Source organism: Adiantum capillus-veneris, chromosome 11 (genome assembly GCF_014529385.1).
Source record: "Adiantum capillus-veneris isolate H3 chromosome 11, ASM1452938v2, whole genome shotgun sequence".
NCBI lineage: Eukaryota > Viridiplantae > Streptophyta > Polypodiopsida > Polypodiales > Pteridaceae > Adiantum > Adiantum capillus-veneris.
In genome coordinates this window covers 137087610-137101954 of record NC_140941.1, presented here as the reverse complement: position 1 = coordinate 137101954, position 14345 = coordinate 137087610, and the positions used below count along the sequence as shown (strand labels likewise).

The window sequence follows — 14345 nt, the reverse complement described above, 5'->3', positions numbered from 1 at the left end:
GGAACATATTTGGTGCGGTTTGAGAGCAGGCAATTTTGGGGTTGTTTAGGAGTTTATTTGGGACTAAGCTGAATGGAGATAATTCAAGCCTTACTTTAGGTGGACCGTTCCGGCCCCGTTCCCGTTCCCCCCCCCCCTTCTCCTCCCCATTCCTGTCCCGTTCCGGACCCTCCCGTTCCCGTTCCCCGTAACTATGATTGTACCAGACCTTTGTGCAATCTAAAGCAAATACCTCTCTAGCAATAGAGAGGAGGGCCCTTGGAGGGGGGTTTGGGTCCCCATCTGGTGTCGTCTCTTTTCTCTCTCTATTGGTCTAGTTCACAATGGTACGGAATTGACACTGCCAAAATTTGGGGCTTTCGTGACAATGCATCAGCCACACGTTCTTTTTCGCTTCCACATGCACAATCTGAAAATGGAACATTGACAAGATGTTTGCCCATCGCATGTGTTTTTCAGTACAGGCACTTAGAGTAGCTGCATACCCTTTGATTGCACAACCCGCAATAACTAGCATTTCATTCTGTACCCAGCATGAGCATTTGCCAGTGCTTGAATTAGTTCCGACTGCGCGTGGGAACCACCTCTTACTTGGCACTTATTTTATTAATAAGTGACATTTATTTCCCAAATCCTGGAATCCTAATCTTGCACTGCTCGACCCAGTTTGAGTTGACTATATAAGGAGGCCTAGCGCTTCGGTAGGAGTCAGAAGAAGCAGAGACACAAGGAGGGCAAGCACCCAGCAGACCAGCAACACCCTCAAGCTCTCCAACGTTTTTCTCCAAAAGCAGAAGCCTGGCGTTTTTGCTAGCAGACATTACGTTCACAGCTTTGGGAAAAAACGCCAGCAAGATCAGCGTTTTTCAGCCCCGAAGATCATCCCTTAGCCTCGCCGTACCACCATTTTCCCGTACAAAATCCCTCACCGGAATCCACTAAGGTTATCAGTTTCAGGCAACGTTTTCAGATTTCAACCACATCAGCGGTTTTGCATAGCCTCGTCGTTACCGTTGTCGTCGCCGGCACAATTGCAGATTTCAGCCCTAGGACAGCACTCAGTTTTCAGCCAGCCTCAACCCTAGCATTTTCATTTTCAGCCCTCAATCTTCGTTGTCGTCGTTCTCGTGAACATCGACGTCGTCAAGTACCACAACATCTAGAAGCATTGTACCCAATGTAACAGGGAACGGGGGGAACACAACCCAAACGTTCCGAAACAGCATTCCGGACGAGTCCCATTCCCCAAACGGAGATGGGAACGGAACGCCGTTCCGGAACGGGCTGTAAGCGGAACGGTGTTCCGGAATGGAGGGAACGAGGCGGAACATGAGACGAAACGGCGAAACGCGGGGCAGAACGGGCAAAAGTAGACATTTGGGCGAAAAAAAGTCGGCTTTTGGGGGCAGATTTGGGGCTGTTCGGGGAACATATTTGGTGCGGTTTGAGAGCAGGCAATTTTGGGGTTGTTTAGGAGTTTATTTGGGACTAAGCTGAATGGAGATAATTCAAGCCTTACTTTAGGTGGACTGTTCCGGCCCCGTTCCCCTTCCCCCCCCCCCCCCCCCCCCCCCCCCCCCCTTCTCCTCCCCATTCCCGTCCCGGTCCGGACCCTCCCGTTCCCGTTCCCCGTTCCCGTTCCAGGTAACTATGATTGTACCAGACCTTTGTGCAATCTAAAGCAAATACCTCTCTAGCAATAGAGAGGAGGGCCCTTGGAGGGGGGTTTGGGTCCCCATCTGGTGTCGTCTCTTTACTCTCTCTCTAGCATTCTCTTGCACTCTCACTCACAGTTTGCATTCCACTCTCTTGTTTTGGTCATTACACATTCTCTCTCTAAGCAAGGAAGGCTCTTCCTTCCTCTAAAGTAAAAGGAACCTTGAACACCCACTGATCACTCATCCTGATCCATACACCATCATTCACTTCCGCTGCACATTACATTGGTATCAAAGCTCTTTGGCAGTGTTCGGTATCATCACTCAAGGAAAGAAGAACGAAGAACCACAAGAATTTTTTTTTGCTTGTTGTGGTTGCACGTAACCCAAGACCACTTGGGCGTGTCGATCCCTAATCTGTGTTTTTGAAGAGTGGCAGGTAACCCAAGAAAGAAGGGCTTGTCCAGACTCCCCTCGTTCCTCTTTTCCACTCATTGAGAGCGGACCTTGCACTTAGCGGCAAGCCAATCGAAGTGAGGTGGGAAAAAGCAACCTTGGTGTGAGCGAATGAGTGCACCTGTAGGAAGGAGTTGAGCTTGGGTAAGAGAAAAGCCTTCTTAAACGTAGATTGCAAGCCAAGAACCCCGAGTACTCAAGAACCCCAAGAACCCTGAGTACCCAAGTACTCAAGAATCCCAAGTACCCAAGAACTCAGTGCATGGTCATCACCCGAAGTGGAATGGATACTTTGCGTGAAGGTGATGAGAGTAGAGTTGGAGAAGACGAAGTTTCTACACCATGCGGATTGTTCCCGGATCATCCCCATCCCCATCTACGCCACAGATTGCACCAAACCCTGTGGAGGATTTGGTCAAGACGATGATGGAGATGATGCTACAACAAGAGGCTCAGTGTGCCGCCATGGATCAAGATCGCGAAGAAAAAAGGGCAATTATGGAGGTCGAGCGTGAGCAAGCACACGAGGCTCAACGCATAGCGGCCGAAGAAAAGCGCGTGGCTATGGAGTTAGAGCAACATGCGTAGAGAGACCAATGCATGCAAGAGCTGGTCCTACAAGTACTCTCCTCGAAGACCGAGCCACTCAAGGAGGTTGGCGAATCATCACGTAGCATAGGTAGAGACGAGGATTCAAACAACCCACTCATTGAGAAGTTGACGTTTAGTAAGTACGATGGTAAGATGAATGCTTTTGTGATTCATTCGTGGTTGCATCAATTTAATGCTTACTTTGCGACTAACAAGAAAACAAGTAACAATAAATTTGACTGTTGCCATGTATCTAGTAGGTGACACCATGTTAGGTGCAGCGGAATGATTGTTTGCGCTTTGCTCAAGATGAGTGCTCCGAACTATGCTCAAGGTTCCTTTTAGTTCTTATGGAAGGGAGAGCCTTCCGTTCTTAATGGAAAGTGCTATCATCACAAACAAAGTGAATGGACACTGTGCGTGCAAGTATATGAGACTGAGAGATAGAGAGAGAAGAGAGATACGACACCAGAGACGTTGTAAAACCCTCCTCCGAAGGCCCCACTCTCGTCGGCGAGAGTGGTCTACCTATGATTGCACAAAGTGGTACAATGACGATGCAATGGACTGATACAATCTGGGACTATGCCGATGACGATGACGACATTGGGGCTGAAATCTGTGGTCTTCTATCTGCTGAATTCCGGGACTGTTTCGGTGGCTGAAAATGACTGTTTTGGCTGCATTTTTATGGGCTAAAAATGGGGGAACTTCTGCAACCACTTAGCCTGAATCTGCTGCGTTTCTATATGCTGGAATCTGCGTTTTTGCTACTACTGAAGCTGCGTTTTTTTATGGCTGAAAACGCTGAGAATTTGCAGAGGTTGCTGGCGTTTTTGTGGCTGAAAACGCTGCTCCTTTGCAGAGGTTGCTAGCGTTAGTAAAACACTAGGGGAAGGCTGCCTTTGGGTAGGGAAAAACGCCAAGCAGGGGAATTGATGGCGATGGCTTGCTGGGAGAGGAAACGCCAAGGGAGGGGGAGAGGATGGCGATGCTAAAACGCTGAGGCTGATGGGTGTTGGCGGTGACGACAATGGAAAACGCCAAGGTTCTTGCTGCGTCCTGCAGAGAAGGTGCCTGTTGAGCATTTGCTCCTGCTGCCTCTTCTGCCATTTAGTGCTAACTTGGGTTTGCTTATATATTAACTTAGCAAAATTGCCCTACCTACTTTTGTTGGAAAGTCACTTAAAAATAATAAGTGAAAAATGTCAAAAATAGGGAAAATAGGCTAAAATCATTGGAAAATTCCCCTAACTGATTCTAATGGATTCTAATGGGAATACTGATGATCATGCTGTGTGCAACCAGAGGATATATATCTATGCTAAGTGACTGGGCATACGGTCTACGAATAGACTCACAAAAAGTGCCAGATCACTTCTAATCTAGACTGACTGGACTGACTGAACCCTGATCATGCTGTAGCTTGTCCACGGACACATAGGGTTGGATGTGTCATGTGACATCCCCTCCTCTTCAAAGTGAGATACTGGTACCGAACTGTATGGCGTCGAGGGAGATCGCCAATAGCATCCGGAATCCTGGAAGGGACTCGTCGCCGGCCCACTCGGATGTGTGGGTCGTGCGGTACTTGAACTTCATAAAGGTCTGCAACGCTTGCTTCTTTGGGCCGCACCGAAAGCGACACAAAGTCTTCTGAGTTTCCTTGGATGCTTCAACTGCGTCTAGAGTCATGCTTCTTTCTTCTTCAAAAATCTCCATGGCTGAAAATTCCTGAGACCATTTCCAACACAAAACCATGAACATACCCATTCCATGTAAAGTGAGTGGAAAAAATCTTGTCTTCCTCAAAGACTGTGCATGCAATGTAGATGAACAAAGAGACTGAGTGCCAAACCGTTCATCAAACACATGCAAACAATGAGATCGAATCTTTCTCTTTTGATCTAGAGCAATCAATTGTGGCAAAACACAATGGAAATGCCCATGCTTTGTGCTCACACTTTCATGTGCTCGTTCAGAAACTGTGTCATGCCAAGAAAGAGACATGGAATGTGACTTCCTTATGTACATACTTCATGAAAAATCTGCATACATTCGTGCTCATCCATGAGAGAAACGTGCTCAACAAACAATATGTCATGCCTAGGAAAAGGGATCACATAAAGATGCTGACTCAAATACAGGAAACGATCACAAATGAAACACTCGAACAATGCGTGCATATCAATCATGCGAACACATAGTAAGGGTTCTTTGGACCTAAGCTCGAGAGCCAAGATCGATCCTTCGTGATTGATCAAATCTATGACGAGGTTAGCTTCGCTAGAAAAAGCATCCACTAACACATCATCCTTGTGAACAATCACATCATCTTCATGCAACTCATCATGCTTGTGAGAAATCACATTTTGATCATGCAAATCATCATGCTTGTGAGAAATCACATCTTGATCATGCAAATCATCATGCTTCACACAATAATGCAAATCCTGTGTGTCATGCTTTGGAGAAGAAGAGACTGAGAGAGTCTCCTTGTCCCGAATCCCTTGCATCGGTGCCTGAACTTGAGAAGAGAGTCGCAACATCTCTTGCATTTGTGCTTTGTTCTCGCGATAAAATCTTGCTTCTCTTTCTTTGGTCTCGCGATCAAATTTTGCTTCTCTTGCTTTGTTCTCTCGATCAAATTCCGCTTCTCTTGCTTTGGCTTCCAAGCGTGCTTGCTTGCTCTCACGTGCTATGGCTGCCATTCTTTCTTGGTACTTACGCTCGATGGCTACGATTCTTTCTTCGCTCTCTAACTTCCTGTCCATCATCCTCTTATCGAAAGCCTCCATAGGAGTTAGTGCAATCCTTGTCGTAGATGGTGAAGGGGGAGGATCGGAAAAACCTCCTGGTGGGGAAAATTCTTCTTCGCCTCTCTCATGCTCATCACCTCCAAGCGAAGTATCCATTCCGCTTCGAGTGATAACCATTCTGAAGTCGTTGGTTCTTGTGGGTTCTTAAGTTCTTGGGTTCTTGGGGTTTTCTTTCGCTTGCACATCGTGTTTGAGAAGGATCTTCTCTTCACCCGAGTTCTACTCTTTTCCGCGGGTGCACCCCTTGGCGGCCTTGCGCTCACACCAAGGTTTCTTTTTCCCACCGCACGTCGATTGGCCGGCCGCTAAGTGCACGGTCCGCTCTCAATGAGTGAAAAGAGACACAAGGGGAGGCTGGACAAGCCCTTCTTTCTTGGGATTCCTGTCACTCTTCAAAAAACACGATTAGGAATCGACATGCCCAAGCGAACTTGGGTTTGTGCGACCTCAACAAGCAAAAAAAAATTATGTGGTTCTTGTGGTTCTTTCCTTGAGTGATACAAAACACTGCCAAAGCTATGATACCAATGTTAGGTGCTGCGGAATGATTGTTTGCGCTTTGCTCAAGATGAGTGCTCCGAACTATGCTCAAGGTTCCTTTTAGTTCTTATGGAAGGGAGAGCCTTCCGTTCTTAATGGAAAGTGCTATGATCACAAACAAAGTGAATGGACACTGTGCGTGTAAGTGTATGAGACTGAGAGATAGAGAGAGAAGAGAGATACGACACCAGAGACGTTGTAAAACCCTCCTCCGAAGGCTCCACTCTCGTCGGCGAGAGTGGTCTACTTATGATTGCACAAAGTGGTACAATGATGATGCAATGGACTGATGCAATCTGGGACTATACCGATGACGACGACGGTGATGACGACGACGACACTAGGGCTGAAATCTGTGGTCTTCTATCTACAGAATTTCGGGACTGTTTCGGTGGCTGAAAATGACTGTTTTGGCTGCGTTTTTATGGGCTGAAAATGGGGGAACTTCTGCAACCACTTAGGCTGAATCTGCTGCGTTTCTATCTGCTGGAATCTTCGTTTTTGCTACTACTGAAGCTGCGTTTTTTTATGGCTGAAAACGCTGAGAATTTGCAGAGGTTGCTAGCGTTTTTGTGGCTGAAAACGCTGCTCCTTTGCAGAGGTTGCTAGCGTTAGTAAAACGCTAGGGCAAGGCTGCCTTTGGGTAGGGAAAAACGCCAAGGATGGGAATGGATGGCAATGGCTTGCTGGGAGAGGAAACGCCAAGGGAGGGGGAGAGGATGGCGATGCTAAAACGCTGAGGCTGATGGGTGTTGGCGGTGACGACAATGGAAAACGCCAAGGTTCTTGCTGGGTCCTACAGAGAAGGCGCCTGTTGAGCATTTGCTCCGGCTGCCTCTTCTGCCATTTAGTGCTAACTTGGGTTTGCTTATATATTAACTTAGCAAAATTGCCCTACCTACTTTTGTTGGAAAGTCACTTAAAAATAATAAGTGAAAAATGTCAAAAATAGGGAAAATAGGCTAAAATCATTGGAAAATTCCCCTAACTGATTCTAATGGATTCTAATGGGAATACTGATGATCATGCTATGTGCAACCAGAGGATATGCATCTATGCTAAGTGACTGGGCATACGGTCTACGAATAGACTCACAAAAAGTGCCAGATCACTTCTAATCTAGACTGACTGGACTGACTGAACCCTGATCATGCTTTAGCTTGTCCACGGACACATAGGGTTGGATGTGTCATGTGACATCCCCTCCTTTTCAAAGTGAGATACTGGTACCGAACTGTATGGCGTCGAGGGAGATCGTCAATAGCATCCGAAATCCTGGAAGGAACTCGTCGCCGGCCCACTCGGATGTGTGGGTCGTGCGGTACTTGAACTTCATAAAGGTCTGCAACGCTTGCTTCCTTGGGCCGCACCGAAAGCGACACAAACTCTTCTGAGTTTCCTTGGATGCTTCAACTGCGTCTAGAGTCATGCTTCTTTCTTCTTCAAAAATCTCCATGGCTGAAAATTCCTGAGACCATTTCCAACACAAAACCATGAACATACCCATTCCATGTAAAGTGAGTGGAAAAAATCTTGTCTTCCTCAAAGACTGTGCATGCAATGTAGATGAACAAAGAGACGGAGTGCCAAACCGTTCATCAAACACATGCAAACAATGAGATCGAATCTTTCTCTTTTGATCTAGAGCAATCAATTGTGGCAAAACACAATGGAAATGCCCATGCTTTGTGCTCACACTTTCATGTGCTCGTTCAGAAACTGTGCCATGCCAAGAAAGAGACATGGAATGTGACTTCCTTATGTACATACTTCATGAAAAATCTGCATACATTCGTGCTCATCCATGAGAGAAACGTGCTCAACAAACAATATGTCATGCCTAGGAAAAGGGATCACATAAAGATGCTGACTCAAATACAGGAAACGATCACAAATGAAACACTTGAACAATGCGTGCATATCAATCATGCGAACACATAGTAAGGGTTCTTTGGACCTAAGCTCGAGAGCCAAGATCGATCCTTCGTGATTGATCAAATCTATGACGAGGTTAGCTTCGCTAGAAAAAGCATCCACTAACACATCATCCTTGTGAACAATCACATCATCTTCATGCAACTCATCATGCTTGTGAGAAATCACATTTTGATCATGCAAATCATCATGCTTGTGAGAAATCACATCTTGATCATGCAAATCATCATGCTTCACACAATAATGCAAATCCTGTGTGTCATGCTTTGGAGAAGAAGAGACTGAGAGAGTCTCCTTTTCCCGAATCTCTTGTATCGGTGCCTGAACTTGAGAAGAGAGTCGCAACATCTCTTGCATTCGTGCTTTGTTCTCGCAATAAAATCTTGCTTCTCTTTCTTTGGTCTCGCGATCAAATTTTGCTTCTCTTGCTTTGTTCTCTCGATCAAATTCCGCTTCTCTTGCTTTGGCTTCCAAGCGTGCTTGCTTGCTCTCACGCGCTATGGCTGCCATTCTTTCTTGGTACTTAAGCTCGATGGCTACGATTCTTTCTTCGCTTTCTAACTTCCTGTCCATCATCCTCTTATCGAAAGCCTCCATAGGAGTTAGTGCAATCCTTGTCGTAGATGGTGAAGGGGGAGGATCGGAAAAACCTCCTGATGGGGAAAATCCTTCTTCGCCTCTCTCATGCTCATCACCTCCAAGCGAAGTATCCATTCCGCTTCGAGTGATAACCATTCTGAAGTCGTTGGTTCTTGTGGGTTCTTAAGTTCTTGGGTTCTTGGGGTTTTCTTTCGCTTGCACATCGTGTTTGAGAAGGATCTTCTCTTCAACCGAGTTCTACTCTTTTCCGCGGGTGCACCCCTTGGCGGCCTTGCGCTCACACCAAGGTTTCTTTTTCCCACCGCACGTCGATTGGCCGGCCGCTAAGTGCACAGTCCGCTCTCAATGAGTGAAAAGAGACACAAGGGGAGGCTGGACAAGCCCTTCTTTCTTGGGATTCCTGTCACTCTTCAAAAAACACGATTAGGAATCGACATGCCCAAGCGAACTTGGGTTTGTGCGACCTCAACAAGCAAAAAAAAATTATGTGGTTCTTGTGGTTCTTTCCTTGAGTGATATAGAACACTGCCAAAGCTCTGATACCAATGTTAGGTGCTGCGGAATGATTGTTTGCGCTTTGCTCAAGATGAGTGCTCCGAACTATGCTGAAGGTTCTTTTTAGTTCTTATGGAAGGGAGAGCCTTCCGTTCTTAATGGAAAGTGCTATGATCACAAACAAAGTGAATGGACACTGTGCGTGTAAGTGTATGAGACTGAGAGATAGAGAGAGAAGAGAGATACGACACCAGAGACGTAAAACCCTCCTCCAAAGGCTCCACTCTCGTCGGCGAGAGTGGTCTACTTATGATTGCACAAAGTGGTGCAATGACGATGCAATGGACTGATGTAATCTGGGACTATGCCGATGATGACGACGGTGATGACGACGACGACACTAGGGCTGAAATCTGTGGTCTTCTATCTACGGAATTTCGGGACTGTTTCGGTGGCTGAAAATGACTGTTTTGGCTGCATTTTTATGGGCTGAAAATGGGGGAACTTTTGCAACCACTTAGGCTGAATCTGCTGCGTTTCTATCTGCTGGAATCTTCGTTTTTGCTACTGCTGAAGCTGCATTTTTTTATGGCTGAAAACGCTGAGAATTTGCAGAGGTTGCTAGCGTTTTTGTGGCTGAAAACGCTGCTCCTTTGCAGAGGTTGCTAGCGTTAGTAAAACGCTAGGGCAAGGCTGCCTTTGGGTAGGGAAAAACGCCAAGCATGGGAATGGATGGCGATGGCTTGCTGAGAGAGGAAACGCCAAGGGAGGGGGAGAGGATGGCGATGCTAAAACGCTGAGGCTGATGGGTGTTGGCGGTGACGACAATGGAAAACGCAAAGGTTCTTGTTGGGTCTTGCTGAGAAGGTGCCTGTTGAGCATGTGCTTCTGCCGCCTCTTCTTCCATTTAGTGCTAACTTGGATTTGCTTATATATTAACTTAGCAAAAGTGCCCTACCTACTTTTGTTGGAAAGTCACTTAAAAATAATAAGTGAAAAATGTCAAAAATAGGGAAAATAGGCTAAAATCACTGGAAAATTCTCCTAACTAATTCTAATGGATTCTGATGGGAATATTGATGATCATGTTGTGTACAACCAGAGGATATGCATCTATGCTAAGTGACTGGGCATGCACGGTCTACGAATAGACTCACAAAAAGTGCCAGATCACTTCTAATCTAGACTGATTGGACTGACTGAACCCTGATCATGCTTTAGCTTGTCCACGGACACATAGGGTTGGATGTGTCATGTGACACACCATTAATTGGTATCAAACTTAACAGGGGTCACAGTTTGTTGAGCATCTTGAGCATGCCGAGGAAGGTGTACCCCACTTTTTCAATTGGTGTGATTTCCAAGACAAGCTCAAGGCTCGCTTCATGCCACCGCAGTACCTAGATCGGTGAAAAGAAGATTGGCGTGGTCTAAAACAAAATGGCACTCCTGTTATGTCTCTTTCTAACCGTATTTTGTAGATTGGCGTCCAATTGCGCAAATCGGATGCCGGACAAAAGGAGGCTTTCCTTTTCGGGTTAGACAAGTACATCAAATTTGATGTGCAAGTTTTCAACCCTACGGACTACAATGACGCCTTCAGAATTGCTCTAGCACAAGAAATGAAGCACAACAAAGGTAAGCCAAAGGAGAACAAGTCGAGTACTCAGAATCAACCGACCGGTAAGACCAATGATAAGCAAAGCAATAAGACCAATGATAAGCAGAACGGTAATTCTTCTTCTCAATCTTCTTCTACACCTCGAGCACAGAACTCTCACAAGGATGATAAAGAAAAGGTTAAAACTCAGGAAACCCCTAAGTTGACGCACTAGAAGGAAGATGTTTTAAATGTCACACTAAAGGTCACATAAAACGAGTTTGTCCTAAGAAAGCACCTAAAAAACCCACCAAAGAATCCACAAAAACCACATCATCTGTTAATGCACTCAGTGAGAACACTAATGTGTCCAAAGTTTCTCAGGATCATGTAGATGAGTCTCTCATGCAATGTTATGGTCATGTGTAGAGTCAACGCATTGTGGTCTTGTTTGATTCGGGTAGTATACATGATGTGATTAGTGATTCTCTCATGAAGAGCACACGTTTATCAACTCTTCCAATAGATCCCATTGTGATCTTTGGATTTGCTCCTAGCATGTACTCTTATTTCACGCATAAATGCCCTGATGTGACAGTGTTAGTTCAAAATGTTGGTTTTTGTCGTAGATTTGTAGTTTCTCCTCACAGGATGTGATTTAATTTTTGACATCAAGTGGTTTAAAGATTATATCCCGCAAATTGATTGGAAAAAAAACACTCTCTCTCTCTCTCAGTTAAAGGAGCACCTCCCATGGTTCAGAACATTCCGTCTTTGTCAATAATCTCACTCTCATGTTTTAAAAAAAAGGGTAAAACACGCAGTATCATAATTTCTCTCAGTACACAGTCCCACAGTCTGGAAAAGCATGGTCATTGCATAAAAAGAACTCTCTTGCTATCATGTCTTCTCCAAAGCACGACATGCATTTTTTGCATGATAGAGATATGATTCTTCGTCGGGATCACCAAGCCTTCATGTTGCTTCGGTCTGTACCACGTACAGCTTGGGGTGACCGTCAAGCTAGATGGTTCTAGTCTCGTGAGCAATTTGGTGGTTTGGATGATTATGTTTCTAGTAAAGTTAGCCCACTTTCAAATACGATCAGTCACGCAGGACCGATCTTGGCTCTCGAGTCGAGGTCCAAAGAACCCATTCAAGAAGTATTTTTTTGCATGATTAGTTAGTATGCATTGTTCCAGTCTCTCATTCGTGACGGTTTCTTGTATTTTCATCACCGTCTGTATGTGTTGCCTTTTCATAGGCATGCCGTATTGCACGATGCACATGATTCACTCACGAATGAGCACGAATGTATGCAAACCACTCTAGAAAAGACAAAGAGTTCGCATTCAAGGAATTCCCAATGTATCACGATTGTCCGTTTTGTCAGTCGCTTTTACATGTTTATTTCCTTGGCATGATACAGTCATAGAAAAAGCACGAGCACGATTGTCCATCACGCATTGGTAAATCCGTTGTGATTTGCCACAGTGGATAGCTTTAGGTCGAAAAGTCAAGTTTAGATCTTAGTTTTGGCATGTGTTTGGTGAACGGTTTGGCACGCCATCACATTGTTCATCTGCATTTCATGCACAGTCATTTAGGAGACAAAAGCCATTGAGCTCGAGAGAGCTAGACATCCACGTCTACAAGAGCAACCACGACATCGACGGAGGCTCCATCAGAGGATCAAGACAATTCTAGCACGACATGGGAGGTGTCCAATGGCCAGAGACAGAGCTACATTACATTTGTCATTGCGCAGTGTACTATGAGATTCGAGGCCGTTTCCACTGCTTATTCAGAGAGGGTTTCGGTCCTTTCTCTAGGGTCATGAGTTATGAGGATCAAAGATGTCTTGGGCTATATCTACTTGAGTTACACGGATATAGAGACACTTTACTAGGGAGAGCTAGAGAGAGACAGTCCCAGAGATGGATTACATATTTCTTTTCACTAGATATGGGACAACCAAAGGAGCAGCCATCACTGCAAAGCTCGGCCCACACTCATTCGGCCACTATTGGCACTCTCATCAACCGAGAACTGGAGCTACAGAAATCCAGACGGCCACGATAGAGGAGAGAGGCTACACTGCATCGACGGAGACTACAGGAGAGGATTCGAGCCATACTCTCTCGACATCCAGAGTGCAGATGAGGATGGATTCTAGTAGTAGTAGTATTTTTGTTCTAGTCTTTTTGTACCCACACATGGTATCAGATTCACAATTTGTAACAGTTTGGTCTCATAGGTCATTTTGGCCTTTTGAAGACGTTTAATATAACATTTCATTTCATTTCATTTCATCTCTCTCTCTCTCTCTCTCTCTCTCTCTCTCTCTCTCTCTCTCTCTCTCTCTCTCTCTCTCAACCCTGAAGATGCGGGCATACATATGCAGGCACACACACATCCCCCCATCCCCGCCGAAATGTCCAGAGCTCGCACTCTTGGAAAACCATGAAAATCTCCCTAAAGTCCATAGCCAGGCGGTCAAAGTTCGGGCACTAGCGAAAGGCATTGATTTGAATTGGTCTTGAAATTTTTAAAGGCAAGCGAAGAAGCGTTCGAAATTTATCATCGCCTGGTCCAGAGCTCGCGCTCTCGACAAACCACAAAAATTAGAAAGACTGAGAGAGCTCGCTTACTTGATGGGGTTGTAGACAGTATTAGGGAAGAAGACGGCGGGGACCTCAAGGCGAGAGTGGTAGAGGTAGGCAGCAAGCGCTGCGAAAGCTCCATCGGGGCAAGGATAGTGGTACAGAACTGCGGCACGCCCCGCCATTTTTCAAAATTTGTGTTTATGTTCACACAGTCGCCATTTGGAAAGAGAGAGCAGAAGAAGAGAAAGACGACAGAATTCTTACTGATAAGAAAATTCGTTAAAACGGCACACGCCAAGTAAAAATATGGGGTAGGGAATTCCTCATAATACTGCTACCCCTTGGCGACCCGCGAGTGTCGGGAGCCATTGGGGAGCAAGTAATATGAGAGAATGAACATTGAGTGTCCATTCCCGATCGTCAATGGTCGTTGGGAGGCGGGCCAAGTTGATCACATGGTGATGAGGATTGCAGAGTTGTACGATGGTTATGAACTGTTGTTGGCCTACGTATGTGCCTCGATGTGTGCTGGGTACAGCCTGTGTAGGGTACGATTTCAGAGGACACCTACCAACGTAGCAAAGATTACGCATGTTGACGGGGCTTATAATCATTCGCGATGATTGTAATTACGGTTGACATGATGATTAGTTATGGCTATTGACATGGCTTACATGATTGAATGCATGGGAACGACGTTCTATGTGCTGACCTTGCAGCAATCGTGCGGCTGCATGCAAGCATAATGCGTCAGTGGACAAGGGGCCATGATGCACTGCCCGTCGACCAGCGACCTTGACGGTAGAGTAAGAAGTGATAAAGCAACACACCATGTTGAATTTTAATTGTGCTCAAAGTGAGGATGTCAATGGATAGAGGGCCACGATGGATTGCCCGTCGACCAGTGACCTTGACGGTAGAGTAAGAAGTGATAAAGCAACACACCATGTTGAGTTTTAGTTGTGCTCAAAGTGAGGATGTTCATAGTATTAAACTCTATTATTTCTACTGCTTAAGCGTTGGCAATTGTGGTGGCCTTGAAATT

The 14345-nt window shown here is 45.7% G+C and overlaps 1 protein-coding gene across 1 annotated transcript in view; it reads right to left on the bottom strand.

Annotated features, from left to right (window-relative positions):
* The window catches only part of LOC147448087 (DHHA1 domain protein), a 98556-nt gene extending 84892 nt beyond the window's left edge, over window positions 1–13664 (bottom strand). The window contains exon 1 of the mRNA XM_086523951.1: window positions 13346–13664. Within this exon, the coding sequence (XP_086380077.1) occupies window positions 13346–13482 (137 nt within the window). The 5' untranslated portion in view covers window positions 13483–13664. The remainder of the gene's footprint in view (window positions 1–13345) is intronic.
* Window positions 13665–14345: the final 681 nt, after the last annotated feature.